General features: G+C 38.4%; 2 protein-coding genes across 4 annotated transcripts in view; one reads left to right on the top strand and one right to left on the bottom strand.

Moving 5' to 3' along the window:
* The first annotated feature begins 3,008 nt into the window (after positions 1-3,008).
* Positions 3,009-10,205, top strand: zgc:153867 (uncharacterized protein LOC337226 homolog). Of its 2 annotated transcripts, XM_066670179.1 has the most exons (7): positions 3,009-3,137; positions 3,797-3,824; positions 6,714-6,857; positions 7,072-7,245; positions 7,528-7,605; positions 7,831-7,873; positions 9,633-10,205. In XM_066670179.1, the coding sequence occupies exons 1-6, from the start codon at positions 3,135-3,137 to the stop codon at positions 7,857-7,859; spliced, it is 456 nt and encodes a 151-aa protein (XP_066526276.1). In that variant the 5' UTR covers positions 3,009-3,134; the 3' UTR covers positions 7,860-7,873; positions 9,633-10,205. The 2 variants fall into 2 exon arrangements, with proteins under 2 accessions (XP_066526276.1, XP_066526277.1); XM_066670180.1 differs by lacking the exon at positions 7,831-7,873 and having other exon boundaries at positions 9,633-10,203.
* A 2,095-nt stretch (positions 10,206-12,300) lies between these two features.
* Positions 12,301-22,335, bottom strand: part of c1ql4a (complement component 1, q subcomponent-like 4) — a 22,735-nt gene continuing 12,700 nt past the window's right edge. Inside the window, exons 3-4 of one of the 2 annotated variants that reach the window (XM_066671324.1) lie at positions 17,908-17,997; positions 12,301-12,545 (exon numbers count right to left, since the gene is read on the bottom strand). In XM_066671324.1, coding sequence (XP_066527421.1) covers positions 12,540-12,545; positions 17,908-17,997 — 96 coding nt within the window. In that variant the 3' untranslated portion in view covers positions 12,301-12,539. Of the gene's footprint in view, positions 12,546-15,843; positions 17,998-22,335 lie in introns of those variants that run through there. The other variant, XM_066671323.1, reaches the window with a different exon arrangement.

Here is a 22,335-nt window from a genome sequence, read left to right as displayed (position 1 = left end):
ATAGTTACCCTCTATCTTTGAGTCACACTCTCTATCAGTCCCTCTATCTCAGACACTCTCCATTTTTTTTCCCTGAAACTCTCATGCACCCTTTCTGCTTTCATTTACAGACACTTACTCTCAGTGTATCTCCCTCTCTGCGATTCTCTTCCTCTTACCACCCCACCCCACCTCTCTCTCTCTCTCTCTCTCATCTCTAGCACTCTCTGAGGACACACTGTATCTGACACAGATTTTCTCTCAGCATCTTGCTCCCACTCCTTCTTTGTAAAACCAGAGAGAACCACAGAGAAAAGACACTTAGATCCATTTATAATACAACTATTTGTAACAATGGCACCGAAAAGAGAACCATCCATCAAGAAATCTCCATCTGGTGGAACATTACCAAGGCTTGGACCTCCATTCCCATGTTCCACCACAACGCCTTCACCTCCAAAGCCAGCTCCAGAGCTCAAGCCTCGGCTACTGCGCCCCTCGGACTCGCCGTTCGATCCCAGCACGCTGGAGGTAAGAGATTATCTTGAAATGCTGAAGGCCTGTGCGGTGTTGACTAACCAAACTAGGAATAACCTCAAATATCCAAATATGTATGGACACCTGCACGCTGAACATTTGCCATCTTCCAAAATGTCATGTATCAATAGGGCGTTTTTGTCCTCTTGGCTCCAGAAATAGCCTCTACTCTTTACAGTAGTTATTGGAGACAGAGATTTGATTGTAGCCACCATGGCATGAGTGGTCATGTTCTGATGTTAGATGATTAGTTCTCCCACTTTTGCTCATCACAGAAGTACTATATAGAGCACTGTTTGTTCAGAAAAAACAGCAGTGCTGAGATTTATACCCCTCTTGCCTGCTCTTTGCATTGAGTAAGGTGACCTTCTGTTCACATGTGGCTATTCCACAACACCCCATTTTATTTTTTATAGTTCATGTGTCCAACAGAGAGTTTGGTAATATATAGTGACAGTAAATATATAATATATTTATATGTTTATAATTAAAATACATTTTATTTATAGTGGCTAACAGAGCAGCCAAATTCACTGATTGTAAAGGTCTCTGGATACTTTTATTTTTATAGATACTGGAGTCTGATATTCGTGGTTGCCTCCTCTTATTTTAAATATTTTAGAGCAGCATCCATCATTTTAAATAAAAGATTAGAGCACTTCCTTTCAATCCTCGTTACCCTCTCCAAGGTAAATGGAAATCTGTGTCAACCCAGCCCCCATTTCTATGGAGAATTGTGCTTCTAAATCAAGATCTAGAAATAGGACATTAATGTACTGTAGATGTTATGACAGCAAGTTTAAATTGCCTTAAATGCTAATGTTCCAGAGTAAAATTAATTTACACAGTATAATTCCATTGTGTGTATTCATATTTAAATTCATATCTTAAATACGGTAAAGCCATAATGATCTTTTCTTAAGCTGTATCCGATTAAATGTGCTTGAATTTGCCTTCATTGTCATGCAAAACACACTGCATACAACATGCATCAAAATCCATCACATGACATCTGTCAATGAGCAATCATTAATCCATGTTCCCACAGTCTGTATAGATACTGTATTTTCACACGGACTGTCTGATCTGAGTGAATATGGCAGACAGGCATTTACCTTGTATTTGTTTGGTATACTTTTTAAAAGGCGTTCATCATGAGAAAACACATTTTTGTTTATATAATATTGTAACATATTACATCAGATTACTAGTCTTTTATTGTTCTCATGCTCTGCATACTTTGTTTGCCCCTTTTACCCTGTTCTTTCATGGCCTGGACCCCCACACTGGGAGGGTCTTTTTTGGGAGGTGCAGCGCTGCAGTGACACTGGCATGGTGGTGTGCTAGTTTGTGTTGAGTTGGTATGAGAGGATCTTCTAAGGAGTGTATATATATATATATATATATATATATGTATCCAGCCAACAGCATTCTGTGGCCAGTGTATTATAATCACTGATGAAGGACTAGAGGATAACCAACACAAGCTGTGCAGCAACAGTTACTGTTACATCTACTGTTCCTGACTTTGCATCAGCAAAGGAGTACCATGTTTGGTTTGTCTAACAGAGTGGACCGTGAATGGGCATAGCACTGCTATGTCTGTTCCACTCATACCTGTACACCACACACAACATTTCCACACCAGTGTCACTTCAGCACTCAGAATGATCCACCAAATAAATATTATCTGCTCTGTGGGGGTCCTGACCTTTGAAGAGTAGGTTGGAATGGGGCTAACTAGATATGCAGAACAAAATGTGGCCTAAACTCAGAAACTTTACAACTCTGAAGTCCGTCTACATGATCAGTGGATCAGATTGAATGTAAAATATATGTAGGTCATTTTACTAGCACTGCTGAAACCTAGTGAAAACTCTTAAACATATTTACCATTTTGGTAACATATACATATTTAATATATTCCGTTCAGTTGCCTAGTCCCTCATTCCCAGTCATTCTCTCTGTTTAAGAATAATGCCTCATTAATTCAGTTCTAACAACTCAGGGTATATATTTATTATATTGAGGCAATAATTTAGTTTAATTGAGGAAACATGATATGAAACTGAGAACCTGTGTTTTTAGATATCTATCTTAGAATTTATTACAAATAAAAAACAAAATCTTGCTCCCTTAAAACTGTTAGAAGTAACTTTACAACCTGGCTGCTTATTTAGTGCATAATACATTGTCTAGTAGACTGTTTCTCAACTCTGATCCTGGGGGCACCCTTACCTTCCAGATTTAATTTCATAATGTATAAAACAGAAGACTTTGATATAGTGCATATGTATAATGTAGACAGATAGGCCTATCATTAACGATGAGCAGTGTGTAACTCGACATGTCTGTATTAGGCAACTCACACAGCGTAACGGACACGGCCCATTGTGACGTAGACTGACTGGGTCCCCTCGCAGATCTGAAACCTATGCGGATCGGCCGCTATTGCTACATTCCTGTTACATGGTTGTCCGTCTTATATACATTGTGTGCTGGCGGTCCTAAGTAAGTACTAGCCGACGCAGTTTGACTCTCCCCTCCCTCAAAGCCGAATACTCCGTGTGGGCGCTTTCAAACGTTAATCATTCTCCGTTCCTCGTCCGGCTGCAGACATGGTAACTTGGACTTTTTAGCGTTTGGATAGCCATTTAAACATACGCTCATATAATTTGTGTATATTCTTAATGGCTGGCATAGGATATATTCTATCATACATTTACTACCGTCTTTACTCAAAGCTAAGTTTGCTAGCTAGCGATACGACCCAGTTGTGTGGTTTAGATTAAAAGTTGTGATAGAACGTACCTCATGTATGTTAACCGAGAGTCTACAATTTCTAAGTCTTTCTAGTGCATGTTTCAATACATATACCCCACTATAATTTAACTTAACATAAACATTGCTAAGTAAAAACTCTAGGCGTTAGCCAGAAGCTATGTTAACATCACAAGTTGACTTTCTGTCGAAATGTACGCCGCCTTTTTTGTTCTGAACCTATCTGGAGTTCGCTTCCTAGTAGAATTTTCAGTTCCACCTTAAATGGCCAAGAGTTAGCGTATGGTCTGTAGCCGGAGTGAACGTTAAATACTTCACCGTTTAAGGTGGAACAGACAATTGGAATTCGAGCTAACCGCAGTTCCGTATTTTTATCTATTTAGCTATTGATATGATGTAACTGTGAACGTTAGACTACACTTAATAGGGCGTTTCTGACGTTTTCTTTTATATGTAAATTCCCTTTCGCCGTAATCAGTAACGCTTTGTTTTTGAACAGTCCGACTTCACAGAAGACCAGATTCTTGGTGAGTTTGTATCAATAACGAAATGCATGTTATATATATGTACATACACACACACACATATATATACACATGTGTGTCCCCATTCTCTTACCTACAGTTCAGTGTAGCTTTTGTTTCTCATCTCCCTATCTTCTCCATCTGCTTCTTGCCGTTGCTGTTATTCTGTTCTAGCAAATCCTTTTTACCTCCTTCTTAATTTCCTCACTGTTCTGTGTTGTATATTCCTCTCTCCTGCACTTATTGTGTTCTCCAGATTGAATTTAACTTGGATCAAATACATGGTGAGTGCTTTTAGAAGTTCAGCACATCGCCTCAGCTCAGGTAGAAACTTTGTGTATTCGTTTGTCCAGGTTAACACTTTTTTTTTTCTGTGTGTATGCGTGCTGCAAGTAGGCTTGCATGTGTTGTTTGAGTCAAGAGACAAGTACATATCACAGACCGCTCATACGAGTTTACATTAACAATAATAGGAATTTAAAGAATTTGATCCTGAAATAGTTGGTGAGGCACTGAACAAGGAGAGAGCCAGTCTTGTACTTTGCTGCACTTCGTGGTGCGACTTCCAGCTCCAACATGTCAGGGTGTGTCTCACAGGAAGACAGCAGTAATCTCGTCACTCTGTTTAGATTGTGCTCGGTTCCCGTGATATGGTTCAACATGCGGCTTCCCTCCTATATTCATATTATATACACAAATGCCCACAAAACATAATCTGTAGCTTGAACTCTTTAGACATTCTCCAAATCACTAACACCCAGCAGGGGTAAAAAAAAAAAAAGTATGTGGTTTCCTAGTACCTGTAGCGGTTACAATGAGGATTTAGATTTTCAGGTGCCAAAACCATTCTGTTTCATCTCTTGCCTGGTTTGTTTAATCTCAGATGGCTGGTATAATACTGCTCAGCCTCCTATTCTATCCAGTACCTTATATGGTTAAAGAGCAGATTTCCAGGCTGAAGGGGAACAGCCACATTCCAGAAAGCAGGAAGCACAACAGAGTCAGCTATTTATGGGAGGAGGGCCTGCCCTCTTAACGTTTGATTTTAGAGCTAATTTGTTCAGAAACACTTCAGGCTGGTGTTAAGTGATAGGCATATAACAGGCAATATCCTGATATTTTCTGACAATGGCACAATTTCAGGTGATATTTTCATATTAAATTATTTAATGCATCACTGCTCCTGTGTAGTGGAGCACTATGGTGATAGATTGTTTTACAGATTACCAAAGTACATGGTTAACCAAAATAGATGAAGTTTAGGTTTTGTATCATTTGAAATACCTGAGAAGTGACTTAGAATGCTGTGATTTTTTTTTTCACAGAAATAATATAACTAACCATTATTAATATTATATATATATAAATTTTTTTTTCATTTTTGTATATTGCTCAGAAGCAGTTCAGGTTTTAAACTGATCATAGATTAATGATTATAATTCTAATAATAAGGTGAAAATATTATAATTTGTAGTTATATTAATAACGTGTTTTGATGTCTGTTTATTCACATCAAGGGCAAATTCATGTTTGCAGCTTCTTTGTGTTAGTGCCTGATATGTTTTGAAAATACATGCTTTTTTTTATTAGTAAGTTGACAAATAGTGTGTGTGTGTGTGTCTCTGGATTAAATGCTACTTGTTTCAAGTTGGTGTGTTATTTTGGTAACTTTGTTAAGAAGCTATCCATGGGCTAAACACAGACTACAGGGGAAAAATATTGTAATCCAGTCAAAGACTAATATACGAAGATAAATAAATAGTCATACAAGTTTGTGTGTGTGTATGTTATAGGCTTTATATGTTAAGCACTGTTTTCTTTTAACAGCATGATGATTATTATTCCTTAAAACAGGGGTGCCCAACTCCAGTCCTGGAGGGCCGGTATCCAGCAAAGTTTGGTGATTGCTCTGCTAAAACACACCCCTTAAACCTGGCAATTAACAGATGAGTTGACTCAGGTGTGTGAGCAGAGGTATAACCAACATTTGCTGGGTACCGGCCCTCCAGGACTGGAGTTGGGCACCCCTGCCTTAAGCTATTGCATTAGTTTCTCTGCAGATGCATTCACTCAAATTATTTAAGAAATGTGCAGCTATATATCAGAAAAGTTTTTGTGAGCATTCACATTATCTTCAAAAACGTATGCAGTACGCAGCCTGATGTTTAAATATGCGTTGGTATAATTAGGTGTTAACTTTTGTGTTTTGGCCGTTAATGTTATGTAATTGTAAGAATTGTTTTTAATTAACTTTGCTAATCCATTAAAGTCTTCCTTTTGTTGATGTACTGCATGGTCCATGATAGGAAATATACTTGTGTTTACGAAACGTCAGTGGAAAAGGATCACAACAGATATTTGATCTAGTGACTAGTTTTTTTGACACTAATGTGTGGCAGGACTAATTTGTTTCAAGGCTATCCTTTGTTCGTGGTAAGAAATATACTTGTCTTTATCACAACGTCAGTGGATGAGGATCACATCGGACACTTGATCTGCATTAACAAATCTGAATAGAGTGATCAGTAGTGTCTGGGATGACATTAATATAGATTGCTGGTGCAGTGTTTCTTTGTACCCCTCAAATTACACCCCAACCGACCTTGTGCATCCCTCAACTGACAGATGCTCTCTTATGAGAACTCTACACACTTCTATTAATTTGCGTTCATGAGATTTGTGCATGTACCCTTGCTCTGTAATGATCATGTAGATATTTCTAAAACTTGTTTTCAGTCCACTTTTTTGTTTCCATTTTGTAAGACTTGTGATGAGTCTCTTGTGTTTTTTTTTTGTCTCATACACTGTTTGTTTCTTCTTCTCACAGCCTCACACACACACACTGTTACTCAGTTCTCCTTATTGCTTATTGAGTGATATCCATTTTTACAGAATTCAAAGAGGCCTTCCTCCTGTTTGACCGGACGGGAGATGGAAAGATCAGCTACAATCAGTGTGGGGACGTGATGCGGGCCCTTGGCCAGAATCCAGTCAATGCTGAAGTGCTTAAAGTTCTAGGCAACCCAAAGGCTGAGGGTAGGAAACATGACAGAACACTGGATCATACGCAATTCAGGGAAAGTAGTATGAAGTATTGTGTTGAGGTAGAAATATTAAAATAAACACTTAAAATTCATGTACAATGTATTAAATGTACAAATTCCAATGACGATTTATACACATTTACAGAGAATAGATGTTTGTCAATATTCAGTCATTTTTATTAATTCTTGTTTGCATCTGTATCCAGAGATGAACTATAAAATGCTGGACTTTGAACAGTTCCTGCCCATGCTCCAGGCAATTGCTAAAAATAAAGACCAGGGCTCTTTTGAGGACTTTGTGGAGGGGCTGCGGGTCTTCGACAAGGAGGGCAACGGAACAGTCATGGGTGCTGAGCTACGCCATGTTCTCACCACGCTGGGTAAGCCAACTTCTCTCTGGAGATGGTATTTATAACCCTCTCCCACATATCCAGGGCACTGTCAGTCTGAAGCACTACAAATAGCTATAGTTCTGAATGCTGTGAACAAACTAATAGTCTTTCCAAAAGTGTGTTTATATTTGCCTATTGTAAGCTGTACTCTTTCCCCTTTAGTCTTTTCATTCACTGTGAAAAACACAATTTGAAGGATATGTCATGCTGTATATATGACATACATGACGTTTGAAATAAGTAATGAATGGGTGTTGGTTTTTGCTTCAGGGGAGAAGATGACAGAGGATGAGGTAGAAACGCTTCTGGCTGGACATGAGGATGCCAATGGCTGCATCAATTATGAAGGTAAGGAGAAACTAAGTCATGTATGTCATCAGGCTCACATTGATTGACCACACACCCAGGGTTCTGACCACTGAGATGTTAAGGTTGTGTGTTCTGTGCAGTGTAAATGAAATTGTAGGTATGTGCACTTTATTAATCACACTGTGCATTTAATGACTTGTAATGATCCGGATGAATAACCAATGAGGAGAAGAAAATGTCATAATTCTTGTTGATCTTCCACAGCCTTTGTTCGTCACATCATGTCTGGCTGAGAGCCATCTTGGGAGTACGTCCTCCTACCGTCACGTATAACATATGAAGTTACAATCCAGACTCTTCCTCTTATTCCTTTATATGGACACGCATGCCTACACTGTATACCCTCTCCTGCTGCTGTTTGGCCACCACTGTATTAATTTGCCAAAAGCAATTGGATATTGTAATCACACTAGAAAGGATCCAGTTCCACTGAATTATTCATTAATCCATCAATCTGAAATGGAAATTGAATGCTTGTTTTGCTCTGGGTCCCTGTGTGGCATGGCGTGTCTGTATTTGAAGAGTCTGATTAGAATTGGTGTTAGTGTGGAGGTTTTGACTCATTGGACACTCATGTTTCTGCAGCAGAAGCAGCTCTCTCTGGCCCCTGGCTGCAGCATGCTCTCTGTGTCTGGCACAGCGATGCAATGGCCACAAAGGCACGGCTGGTTAACGTGCGCAGGGGTGACTGCACTGCCATTTAAAAACAGTGAAGAATTGTAATTTCATAAAGCTTCATGATTAATTGAGATTACTTTTGTTACTTGTGTAAATGAATACTTCAGCGTTTTTCAGCCTAATCTCCAGTTTCAGCCTCAGATGCTCTACTCCCCTGTACATAGCCAGCTGTTGTTGTCATGTTGACTTTCCTGATATTCATGAGGTCAGTCTGATGTAAAACCTTTGCCTCCTCTGTGTTCCATGACTAAGACTTTCATAGCAAGGTGAATTGGCTGGACTGAAAAAAGTATGTGCATGTCTTTTCTTTTTTTAAGGAGTTATCTTAAAAAATATTCTATGTTTCATGCAAGATTACCCTCACAATTTCACAACACTAGCTCAGGTTGTTTTGTTGTAGCCCTGGCCTTCAGCTACATAACACGTTAAATGGTCTGTGATGATTTGTGTCGGATCTCTTTCCTCTTCATGTAAGTGGTTCTTGGCCACATTTTAAGGGAGGAAATGCACCCTCTGACTATAGACTAGTCTCCGTCTGCCATCTCTATACATTATAATGATTTACTTCAGACGGTGATTATGGTGTTTAACGCTAATGGACAAACGTAGTCAAAGGCACATTTCTCTTAGAAGTCAGTGGGAACAAAAGTACAGAGGACCAGCTCTACATAGGGACTTGTCAATCCTTGTTCTTGATAAACACTGGAGTATTCCTTTAAATGAGTGACACCGAAGCTATAGTTTGTGTTCTGTGACATTATTTAAATAGACAGAGTCATGTTTTTTCGAAGCAGTGCAGTCACTTTTTACTAACCAACCGGTGGCAGTGAGTTGCTATATTTTGCTGCTCTTTTTCCTCCTTTTCCTGATGAACGCTGATTCATATCTGGGCTGTACTCCTCTCAAATCTGTCTCCGCTCTTGGCCTGTAGTTAAGGAAAACTTGAAGAAGCTTCTCTAACTTTTCTCTTGAATCCTAGACTTGGTCATATCCCAGAACTCTGACTGAGTAGGAGATGATCTCTCGCTGTTGCCTTCCCCTGATAAAGATGCAGATTTTAGTGGGGACAACCCATCTACAGCAAGTCAAACAGCACTGCTGTAGCATTGAGGAAATGGGGCAGGTCAGCTGGATAATTATATATGACTCCAAGGGGATGGAAATAAAGATGTATATGTATGCGACTTTACACTGGAAATCCAGATCATTCATTTATTTGCCCTGCAGTGTGAACAGGATTGTGTGTGACGTGCTGTAGATGGGACCCCAAGACTGGTTTCAGTGGGTTTTTTTGTCCTTACATTTCTCTTGCTTTCTTTTCTTCACAGAACTCGTGCGGATGGTCATGAACGGTTGAAGATAAAGAAACATGTTGTCTGTCTCATTTTATGTGTGTGTTCTGTTACACATTCCTTTTTATGCATTCATTCCTCCTCCCCTCTTTTGCTTATCCATTCCGGTCCTCCTCACTTCCATTTGCACTCATTTGGTTTTTATTTTTAGAAGTGCCTTTATCTTCCCCGTTAAGATCCCACATGACCTCCTCACTAGTCTCAACACTGTCCAGTGACATTGAAATTCTAAAGCTTCATGAAGGAGGCCTCTTGTGTCCTGGCACTATCTGCAATAAAACCTCTTGATGCAGCACTTTGTCATGTTGTAACGCCACCATGATGCAATATATCCAGGGAATCCCCAGGCCCTTCACCGGAGGCCAGTGCTTTAGCAGGACAGCTGTGATGAAACAAACTTACTTTAGCTGGCTCCTAACAATAAAGTACAGTTTTATTCAGGAATCCTTAAACAACAGACTAAATGATCATGTTTCAAGAAAATGTACTTGTTCCATTTTTTTTTCCTTCCTTTAAGTTTGGACCTGAAAATAAAAGTTGTAAAATTACATAAATGGACTGTTTGCTTATTTTTGTCTTTTTCTGAAATGCTGAGATGGAACCAAAGCCCTTTTCGGTCAAAGATAATGTCATTTGACCACAAGATGTCAGTAATGTTTCTGGTGAATTTGCACTGGATCAGGAATCTTAGTGAAAATAGCAGTGATGGGGCAGCAGCTTGATTTACACATTGCTTTTACAGCGTGGACCAGACACAGCAGTGCTACTGGAGTTTTTAGAATGTGACTGCTGTTCTGAGAACTACTCAGAAATATTGAGCCTTTAATGACTGTGTCTTCTAGTCCCTCAAAATGGACAATGAGCAAGAAAATTGCCCCAAAAAGGACCTTAATCTTTGCTTAATGGTTCCCCATCTTGGATCAATGTTGTGAGTAATTATAAACCATTAAATGGTAACTTCATGAGAAGGATACACATGCATAACAGGTATGTAGGCTGCTATTTTTCACAAACCTACTTAAACCTACCAAAAATGTGTGTACTCTGAGTGACAGTTTGGGTCATTTTGTGTGTTGTTCAGCAGCTGAGCTTATCCTCATTCGTGAACTGTGTATTTCATCACTAAACATCTCCATTCCCAAGAAAAGCCTGTGAAACCCTTTTACCCTGGAATATGACAGACAGAAAAAACAAAACTGGGGCTATTTTTAACTGCTTGTTTCAGAAATATTTAACACTGACTAAAAAATGTAAAAATGACTGAAACTGTATTCAGACGGGATTAAAATGTCTGAGGTACTCGGGTTAAATACTTTATCACATGTCTACAACTAAGACTAATTTCATCTGAATGGAGTGATAAAGTGCTAAACGTAAAGGTTGAAACGCTAACTCTATCGTCTTCTATAATTAAATTTGGTATGATAAGTAAATATGCTACAAAGCCTATGACAAATGGTGTAAAATGAGGATACAGTTTGGAGAACATTTTAGAAACGTGTGTAATGCTTGTTAATGCATTTTTTAAATATCTGGTTTTAAATATTTTGTTACAAAACTCATCCCATACGACTGACATATTGCTTTTAATGTGAAATGGGTAATTGCCACGCATTAAGACAAAGGAAAAGTGTGGCCATTTAGCCTCTCCATATTAAACAGCATGGTGACATTTGTACAGACAGATGGCGCCACAGTCACATATTTCAGTCTGAAGAAAGCCACAGCACATTTTTACTTGTTGCATACGTTTAGTTCACCTTATATTCCCTTTTAAATATGGAATGGTCTACACTAGTTTTAAGCTTTATTATTGATAGATTTTACTGTTACGCTGTATAATGAAATACACAAAATAGTAAAACAAGTCAGCATTATGTTTATTTCATTATTACAAGTTAAAACTAGCTCTCTGCTGTTTATTTATAAGTGGATGTCAGGTTGTCCATCAATTTGTTGAGCCCTTGTATTGACCAATTATGTAACAGCATAAAAATCTCTTAAGCCTGAAATATCAATGCTTGACACCTTTCTGTTTACATATTATAGTCAGTCTTTTCTTCAGTTTCTCACGTTGGAAATACGTCCTCCGAAAAGCAGTTTCTATGTCTTAATAGCATAATTAATTGGTGCTACTCAAGCTCCTACAATGACATTAAATCAGTAGAACGGACTGGTTCTAAACACAGATAAGAGTCTGTTTTATGACACACATTGAATCCTCCCCATCTGCCTCAGATCAGTTTGTTGATGCTCAGTACTCCTGGGTTCGATACTTTTCTCGGATCACTGTCTTTAAAGAGTTTTGTGTGTTTACCCTGTGTCTGCGTGGGTTTCCTCCCACAGTCCATAAATCATGTTGTTACATTGTTTGGTTGTGTGAAATCTTCCACATGAGTGAGTGCCCACTCACATAGCATCATTATCAGCCTTAGGTCACAGTGTGCACACACCCTAGAAAGGACGCCGGTCCATCACAGGCCATCACACATTCACCCAGTCACTCTCACACTCACACCTGTGGACAAACCATAAAGCCAGTCCACAGGTCTTTTTAGGCTGTGTGGAGGAATCCCATGCAGACACTGAGAGAACACAACAAACTCCTCAGAACATTGATCCAAGATGGGGAACCAGGGGCACCATTAGCAGTGCCACCACCTTTAAAGTACAAGTCCCCCACCCCGTATCCACTGAAGCTTTACTGGAAGTTAAAGAAGTTAAAGACATAGTGTTCAGTGCTGTGACTCACAGATGCAGTTCAGTTTTCACCTCTAACTGTCAGGAGTCTTGTGCTGTGACCTGGAAACTGATGGATACAATGATGTATTTTTCAGTCACCTGTTAAAGTCAGCTCCTGTGATTATTCCATGTCTTCACTGGTCAGCCCTGGAGCGGTGATAACAAATGGTCAGTTTACAGTGACCTTCTGTGTGAAGGTCAGATATGTCAGATCATTATATGATAGAAAACATGCTATTTTAAGCCTTATACCCAACTCATTTTTGACACCTGCTCATCAAACATTTCTTCTAATCTTAACGTTATTGATCAATAGCAATAGCATCTTCTCTTCTAGGAAGGCTCTTTTGTGCAGTTAAAACAGCTCCTACCCACTGCATGGTCTCCACGTGAGCTCTGAGGGTGTCCACTGGTATCTGGCACCAAGCTATTAGCAGCTTACCCTTTAACTGTATCACACCGGACAGGGGTCAGCTTGGACACTCTGACTGGTCTGCAGCTACACAGCCCCATTGTATTATAACCAATATTCAATTTTCCACAATTTTGTGCTATAGTAGCTCTTCTGTGGGATCAGGCCTGACAGGATAGCTTTCACTCCCCACATGAAGCAAGGATCTTTGGTCATCCAAGACCCTTGGAAGCCATGACAATGGAAGTCCTCCCTAAGACCACTTTTTCTTTGTTCCAACCAGGAACACCCCATCAGACCATCAGTCATTTTGGAGATGGCTTGTTTTGCTTGGTCATCCAATCGGTCCTTCAGATCTTTACGCTCAACTATTTTTCCAGCTTACACCTACTTCCAAATACTTTCCTCATGTATTTTAAATGGCGCCAGATCCAATTAAAAAAGTGGAGTAAAACACTTACACGAGAAAAAACACACAACAGCCACTTTTAACCAAAACACAGTTAAACTAACAATTTTACATTAGTCAATCAATAATCATACTTACCTTCCAACACATCAGGAATATATTTATTTCCCAATAATTTATTCATAAATGAGTTCAGAGTTTATCGTATGGTTCCCACATGGAGTGTGTGCACCACATTTTGGTTTCTCTTTGTGTAAAATAAGAAAACTAATAATAATAAACATTAAAATATCTACTCTCTAGATAATATTTACTGTTCAACACAGTGATATCACTCTCAAAATGGCCGACCAGTACTGCAGCATAAAATAATCCTAATTTCTAATCAAATCTAATCAGTCGTTTCACAGAGAGCATTGAATTACCACATTCTTAACTGTGCTCAGTCATCGACTCTTTATGGAAATACCTTCTATAAAAGTCACGTTGGATAAGAGCATTAGCTAAATGCCATAAATATAACACACTGTAAATAATGTGTACAGAAGAATATAAAGCAGTAATAAGCTCTAGTTTTGTGCCTGAGTAAGACAGGACAATGTATTTTATATTGTTTTATTATTAAAACGAATAATGAAAAATAATACCCAGTAAACAACGAACGTCCCTGGACGTTCAAAATAGGTCTAAAAGTAGTCTGTCCGTCAAGGACATATTTTACACGTCAATGGACGTCCAAAATCCATCTTAATAAGTTAGTTAAGTGTTGACCAATCGATAAAGTCAGTGGACGTCCAAAACACGTCTAATAGTCGTCTTTTCAGTGTCTGTGTTTGGACGTCTTTTCAACTTTCATTTTCAACCTTAAGAGAACGTTGATTAGACGGCAGTCATTACGTTATTTCAACGTTGAATCAACGGCTAAATGTTTACTGGGTACAGTTTTTGAACGTTTTTGACAGATTGAAAAATGTAGACTATTGTTATTATTATTTTTACATGTTTTGAATTCCACCAAACGAGGGAGTCTGGTCTTAGTTATGACTTCTTAAAAGTTTTGGATAGAAGAAAAAACACAGTGTTTAATCTTAAACAATTTGACATGAAAACGCAAGGTATTTTTCGCCACGGCTTTCATCATCATCCGGAGCAGAGACGTGACTCGCTAAGGTGGGATTTTCAAAGCTGACGGTTTGTTTGGGTTTTGTGGCACGGCTGAAATATCGGCTTTAAGATCCTATGATGCATTGTGAGGCAGGAGCAGCCCATCAACAGCTCGCTGACCTTTTCCTCATCTCCTCACAACCAGTCAGAACTATGCCCCCTCATTAGATACCACAGCTATTTGTGTGTGTGTGCGCGCGTGTGTGTTTGAGTGCGAACGCGCGCTCGCTCGCGCGTTTGTGTGTGCACGCGCACCCGCACGGAGGCAAGGCGCCAGGTATCATACAAATGGTGAATAGGTCCTCTACTAATTACTGAATTCATTTTGCTGGATGTGTGTGTGTATATATGTGCGGCTTTGGCAGTTGTGCACTTGTGTGAATGCGCTGAAGGTAAGTGAAGTGTATTGATTATTTTAATCCGCCTATTTGTGAGTCTGTGATCCGCGTGGCTCTGCATTCGACAGGGGAATGGCTAATGGGCCTCAATGCAGCCCGTCTCAGGCCTCTCTCCGTCCAATTAACTTTCAACTGGAATCTGGCAGCAGAGAGAGCGAGGGGGCTGCTACTGCAGACACACTGTGATCCCCCCACACGCTCCCACCACCAGAAGCCTCCAGGTCCGGAATGCCATTACCTCTTGCTTTTAATTAAAGATTTCTCCCTTCTTTTTAACACAGACACAGGCGGAGGCCAAGGTCTTGCTGCTGTTTTCTGTTGCTGTTTGTTTATACTGTTCTCTACAACGACACTGATTCATAGTAATTCACTGAATGAGGCATCCATACCTTTAAGTTTCACGGTAAGCAGAATTCCAATACACAGCTACTCAGTTTCTCTTTTAACCCTTTAATATCCATACTAGCAATCTCAAACTTGTTTCTTATTTGTTGATTTCTGAGTGTAATCGAACAATGTTGATTTGTCAAATTTACTCTTTTGTTGGCTGATTTTTGAACCTCCAATCTTTCAGATCAGAAATTGTATTTCACATGGTTAATATGATCATACTGAACATGCTATATCATAATTCTTGTTGTGAACCACAAACCTTCACTGGGTCACTCAGGAGACCCATATTGGATGAGAGATTCCCCACCTTCAACACTGATTTATTTCACGAGCGTGGACCAGTGGGCAAGGACAAGAAATATTACCGTGAAATATCATTTTCATCTGCACATTTCACCACCACCCAGAAAAGCAAGAACCCCTCAGAGACCTCACTAATGCGACCTGAAAAATGTTCCACAAATTAGAAAGTCATTACTTGACAATAAATAAAATGATGAATATTGCATGATATCAAAGTGAATAAGGCATACAAACAAAGTGGTGTGGCATTTTTCCTTTCACTACATTCTGTTGAGAGACATGAATGGGTTAATAATTTACATCATATATATTCATGCTGTTGAATGGTTTTGTTTTTAATAAGTAATGGCTTGGTTTTATTAAGACAATTATAAACATATTAATCAAACAAGTGTGCCACAATTCAAAAATAACAATCCACAATCCAAAATAGCAATTTTAGGAAGAGGAAAATCCTTTTAAATTTCAATAGAAGTCAAAGTAAACCAAGTAATTTTGGTGCATTTCTGTTGGTCGTGAATTTTTCACACGATTTGAAGGACAGCTACTGTGTTTACACGATGCAGTAATCTAAAAATACACAGGAGAAGAAAAAAAAGGGGTCGGTGATATTTGAACATTCTTTATTATAGAGTTTTGAGAAGGAAATGTGGCTTGATTTATAGATGTATTGATGTGTCTTGTATTTGCATTTCTTTGTATTTGCACATGGCTTGACCCACTCCCAGAGCCCTGTACAGAATTACTATGGGATCTCCAATCAGCCATAAATATTCTGCTGATGTGTGATAAGGAATGGCACGCAATTCAAGAGACAGGAAACACTGTAAGGACACTGGGATTTCTTATCAATAAAGGATTTCTACACAAAAAGGGAGACTGTCTCTCACAACTCACACATAAAAAACCACACACATACACACATACAAAGACACTCAGGATAGCCTGATGATTACAAACCCTTTCTTGTATATAATCTCTGAAATAAACAATTTACAGCAAGCCTAACAATATATTCTAGATAAGATTATAGACATCTGACCATGGTCAGTTTAATTAAGTTTGCATGGATTTGTTTGGAGATAAAACAGCTCTATGAAATATCTTTGTCAGATAAGCTGTGACATAAAAAAATTGACAATAATAATAATAAAAACTATGAAACTATTTGTGATATCAACACAAGGAGTGTTAATATAGTTGCATTATTCTTTTAAAATGATTAGGCAGATGAGACGTATATATCATATTTCAGTGATTACTTCAATTTAAAAAGATTTTGTTTTTATTCTTTTGGCTGTCTGTGTATTTCTAATCTCACTTTAAAATGCACCATTAAACAATTTAGTGTAATGGGTAACGTATGTGATGTATATACATCAATTTTATATCTTCTTTTAGGCAAAACCCACATCAAGCTGTGACCACATAAAAAATAAAGAAATACCTTTACTTGAATTAATATAAAAATATTAAGATTAAGACACGGAATGGAGTGAAGCTAGAGATACATTAATGATGCAGTCTGAGCCAGTGCTTGGACATATTGGAAATCCATGCTCACGCAGCTCAGAACCGTGGTCGGCCACTGTGCTTTCGATCCCATCCCTTGTATGTCCACGTTCACAGGCCATATTTTCAATTCCACACAGACAGCCAAACCGGTCAGTTTAAGTCAAATTAATTGAACCAAGGGACTTAGATTAATCACAGGCCCACAGTGGTGTGCGCGCGCATATATATGTCATTGTATTGGATTCCTGTTGCACAACACTATTCAATCAGTCCCTTTTTAGTGAAAATAACCCGTATGAAATAATTCCCAACAAATCTCAGCAATGTGTGACAGTTGTAATTGACTTTAACAAAGCATGTTAGGCCTCTGCCTTTAAAATCTAATGTGCAAAGTCCAGCAGAAATTCAAATACAATCTCTCTGAAATGAATCAGGCTTGAGATGACACAAAAATGACAGGACTCGACACCTTGATGCTGTACACGCTCAGGGAGGAGAGCACTGTGGTAGATATATTTCTATACTCAATATCTATATTACACTTTTTTTTGGAGCTGTGTGTGTAGGTATAGCATATGACATAATTTGCATACATGTACAAACAATATGTCAGAAAATGCACTTGCTTAATTAAAGTAAGTGAGATCATGTTTGTGAAGCCCTTCTTCCCACCAGCATCAACCCATGTGCATGTCCCTTATTTCAAGTCTATTCAGTGTATTGTAGGTCTTGTAGGTGTCGTATATGTGTGTGAGAGAAGGTTTGAGAGTGTTTTGAGCAGCATTGTGGGGTGGTTTGGCAGCCGGTTTAAAGGGGGCTGGGGTGTCAGTCGGGGTAGATGAGGAACCCGGAAAATGTGCTGTATTTGTTGGTATTTCCCCCATGGACTTTCCCCCCATCCAGCTGTACACACACCTCGTCCCCTACGTCTAAATGCAGTATCACGCTGTTGGAGGCGTAGTCATAATTCTGATCGGCATCCTGGGCGATGGCGCTGGCCCTCACCTGTCATAGACAGAGAAATAGAGGCTCGGTCAGAGGAAGGCCAGAGATGTGCTCACACCTCACCCTGTCACTGTCTCTGAGCACAGCCAAAACAATCATGTTTGACACAGAGGAGGGCAAAATCCACTCTTAAAAAGAAATTGTTCTCAAACCCTACTTTAAAAACCTTAAACACTAAACATTCATGTTCCTTGAAGGAATGTAAGATTTAGAGAACCAAAATAAATATGTACAAAATATTTTTTACATTTTTTGCTCACTTTATAAATAATTCACTACATGCCATTTGTGTCAAAGCAGTGACTAGAATGGTGGTGGAACAAAGTAAAGAAGGGTTAACAAATTATGCTGATGAAATGATTGAGAGTAGATAAATTGTGTACACCAGAAAGTAGCCACTGAGTATACAGCTCGGTGGTGAAAAATCATACAATAATAATAATAATTTTCACGTAATATTTTTTGAACGAAATACACACGACTGAATGAAGTCAATTGACCTGTTCATGCTTCACCCACAAGTCTATCATAATTCACCATATCATAGCAAATTTATAAATAATTAGATATTTTTTAAATTAATTTTAGTTTGGAACTAAAACTTTGTATAGAATATTAAGCTGTTGTAGTTAAAAGAAACACAATGGTTAATTTAGATTTAGAATCGATTTATTGGCCACTGTGCTTGCACCCAGTGGAAATTGTTCTCCACATTTAACCCAATCCGTGCAGTAAAACACACATTTACACACACTAGTGAACACACATGCCTGGAGTGGTGGGCGACCCTAGCCACGGTGTCTGGGGAGCAGTTGGAGGTTAGGAGCCTTGCTCAAGAGCACTTGAGTCATGACCTGCCGACTCTGGGGATGGAACTGCCAACCTTCCGGCTACAAGCCCAGTTCCCTAACCACCAGGCCACAGCTGCCACACAAAATAATTACTCAAAACAATTTACATGAGCTCAGTTACAGAACCACAAACCTGCACCAAATCTGCCATAATTGTGTGACTTTCCTAAACTATACAAAAAGGTCAATGAAGTTAATAACACACTCGTAAGTTTAAAGTTAAAGAGATTTAACAAATATTCTGTAAGGCTTTTATAATTGTGCAACAATTGCAACAAAAAGGCACTTGTAGCCAAGCTTGTAAAGGTCAATCCATTACCTAAAGTGAGCTTGCAGGGGGTGGTTTGGGAAACCAGACCTCCCTGGTGTCGTGGGCTTCATTCAGTGAAACACTGAAGAAGGGACTTGCATACCTCATGATTCTTGTAAAAAGCTTGCAAGATACCAAATGCTACTAATGCACCCTATGTGTAACTCCAATGATTAAATGTAGGTTTTGTTATCTTATATAAATTCAATTGCTTTTTCAGTATCCATTAGGCAGGAATATGGTATTGATATTTACTCTCTGACAGCTACTACTCACTTCTGAGTGTTTAAGTGCTCTTAACGATACATGTTATTGGATTTTAAAAGAATGTTGTTGCTGTCCAATGAAAAACGTGCATTTTTGTGGATTTGTAGCTGACTACATCAGCAGCTGTCCTTCACATTGTGTAAATATTTCATGACAAATGGAGCAAAATGACTATTCTTTGGACAGTGACAATAACCATACACGTTATATGTAAAAAAAAATCCTAAACTTGGATTCTGATCTCATTTTAAAAATTCCATATATGTTGTACCTGTATTATGGAAGGTGTTTTGAATTATTTTCAGGATTTGCTATAGCATAGTTTTGTGGGCTGTCTGACAACAAATGGCAAAGCTAACTGGATCAGGGTTACTTCCATACTTCCTTGTATTGATCTCCTGTAATGCTGGTTGTCGTATAGTCCAACCTGTGGAATAAGGTTCGCTGTGGAGGGATGTAAAAACACAAACTGTATCTCTTTCCAGTATCGACCTGTGGAATTTAATGCAAGAAACACATCCTGTGCTCAGGCTGAGAGGCTGCACGCAACAGACACAGGCTTATTTAAATTCTGCATCAAGGATCCGTCGTATTGACTCCCTGGAGTGGATCTATTGCTTGTTTGTTAACATTTTAAATTGGGCTTAGTCATGTGGACACACAGACATATATGCTTGAATAGACTTACAATTAGAAGGTTGCAGAGACCCACGATAAAATTGGTACAATAATAATCTTTTGTGATATTATTGTACATTTTTGTTTAATGACCTGTTCTATTTTTCAGCTGAAAATATTGGAATATTTAAGTGGAGTATTGGAATATTATATAGGTCCACGTTAAAATATTCCAGGATTAATTTTACTAAGATTTTGGTTTACTAAATAGGTGCACTGTCCCTCCCATAAAAAATCACAGGGGTGGGTGCTGCCAAGTCAAGTAAAGTAGCACTCATTATCTGTAAAATTAACAATATTAAAATACAAAAGTTAAATCACAATCATATTATAATTTAATAAATAAGAAATATGATAAAATGTTGATAAAAAGAGTTAGGTGTAAAAAGTATAAAAAAAAAACTCAATTGCACACAAGCCCTCCCACTAAAATAAAATAAAAAATTAATAAATATATAAAATAAGAATTTAAAAAATGACAAATTATTTACCTGTTGCAGAATTTTACCCTCAACTGTTAGTCTCTAATTTTACACTTTCAGTGAATCTCAACCAATGGCACATAGTGCCCCATCCTCATTACTGTAAAGGTGCACAGGCTTGTTGAGGCCATCTCACCAGTCGTCAACTACAACCGATGCAATGCCATGGACTAGTTTGGAGAAGAATGCAAACTGTCCAGATCAGTTACATCAGCAAACACAAGCCTGTACTAGTCAGCAGTGTGGGCATTGATGGGGCTGAGGGAGCCATATTACCTATGGAAAAAGTGTACAAATGTACAAAAGGACTCCCAACCTCCCGTCCTCTGAGGCATCATCTAGATTCAAACCTAGGCTCTTCAGGTGATAGAGCCAGTGATTAGACTGCTTTGCCCGAGAGCCTGGAGAAGATTAGTATGATGAACCATACTGCCATTAATGAAGGCACTGTTTAATGCCTGTGAGAAGCTTATTGTGTTGTTGGCATTAACTTGATTGCCACTGTTTACTTTAGCCATTGTTGGAATTTTTAATGTACACTTATTTGTTGTGAAAAAAAAAAACAAATTTGATTGTATGCCATGTCATATCAGTCTTAATAATATGAAGGAAAATTAGTATTAATTTAAAGTTTCACATTTCTTCACTTCCCATACGTGCTGTAGTTTTTGCTCACACAGTGGCAAAAAGTGTGTTATACAGAGTGTAGATGCAATCTATGCAGGCAAGAAGTTACAATAAAAAATACAATTCCCAAGCAGTCATGTTTGAAGGGAAAATTAAACAGGGATATTTAAATACCACTGCAACATCCAATCAAACGAACATTGGTTCAGCTCATTACAACATTCTAAAATTGACATGTTGTGAAAAAGAAAAAATAATGACTTCTGAAATATGATAACAAAATTATGTATTATTTTGTTGAAATGTATTACTCAAACATTATTATTACATGGAACATATTATGTACTTGCACAATAATAACACCTTATTGTCAACATCAATAACAAACGTTTGTCCTCCTGCTAAGACCAAAAAAATAACAATAGCAGGCTTTATTGTTTAGGTCATATACTAATTACAAAAATTATTTATATTCAATTGTATGCAAGAGCTTAGTGAATAACAAAAAAAAAAAAAGCCACTGAACTGTCAGTATGCTGTCTGTTATTAATGCCTCTTAGTAAATCTGCCCAAGACTTCTCAGAAATTTCAAGATCCTTTAAATCAAGATTCTTATCCTGACATCTGACATGAGGGGTATTCAATAAAAGAACTAATTTAAAACATAAGAGACAAATAAGGATTCTGTTTATCTTTTGTTCTCTAAAATTTTTATAAAGTGGTATGTCTGCTGACAGATGTCAGACATCGATTGTCTGGTGCTTTGGTCAATATCTGACCATTATGTCACTGCTCAATCTCTGTCAATCTTTCCTAATTGGGCAACTCTGGGAAAATTATGTACACAGAAACAGCCACTGTTTTAGATGCTCCTCAAGCCATTCTGTATATTTCCTAAGTTTATAACACTGTGGATATATGCGTATAAGGAACTGCAAATTAAAATTCATCACCATTATCTTCCATGCTTAGTCACTTTCAGGGGCACAATGGCAACAAAGCAAGTAAAAAAGCCCAGGCAATTAGAACTAACTTCTCCTTGGTGACCCCCAGGCATTCCCAGGCCAGCCAGGAGATGTAATCACTCCAGTGAACCCTGGGTCTACCCCGAGGACTCTTCCCA

Source organism: Hoplias malabaricus, chromosome 5 (assembly GCF_029633855.1).
Source record: "Hoplias malabaricus isolate fHopMal1 chromosome 5, fHopMal1.hap1, whole genome shotgun sequence".
NCBI classification, from domain to species: domain Eukaryota; kingdom Metazoa; phylum Chordata; class Actinopteri; order Characiformes; family Erythrinidae; genus Hoplias; species Hoplias malabaricus.
The sequence above is the reverse complement of the archived record's forward strand: the minus strand, read 5'-3'. Positions and strand labels throughout refer to the sequence as shown.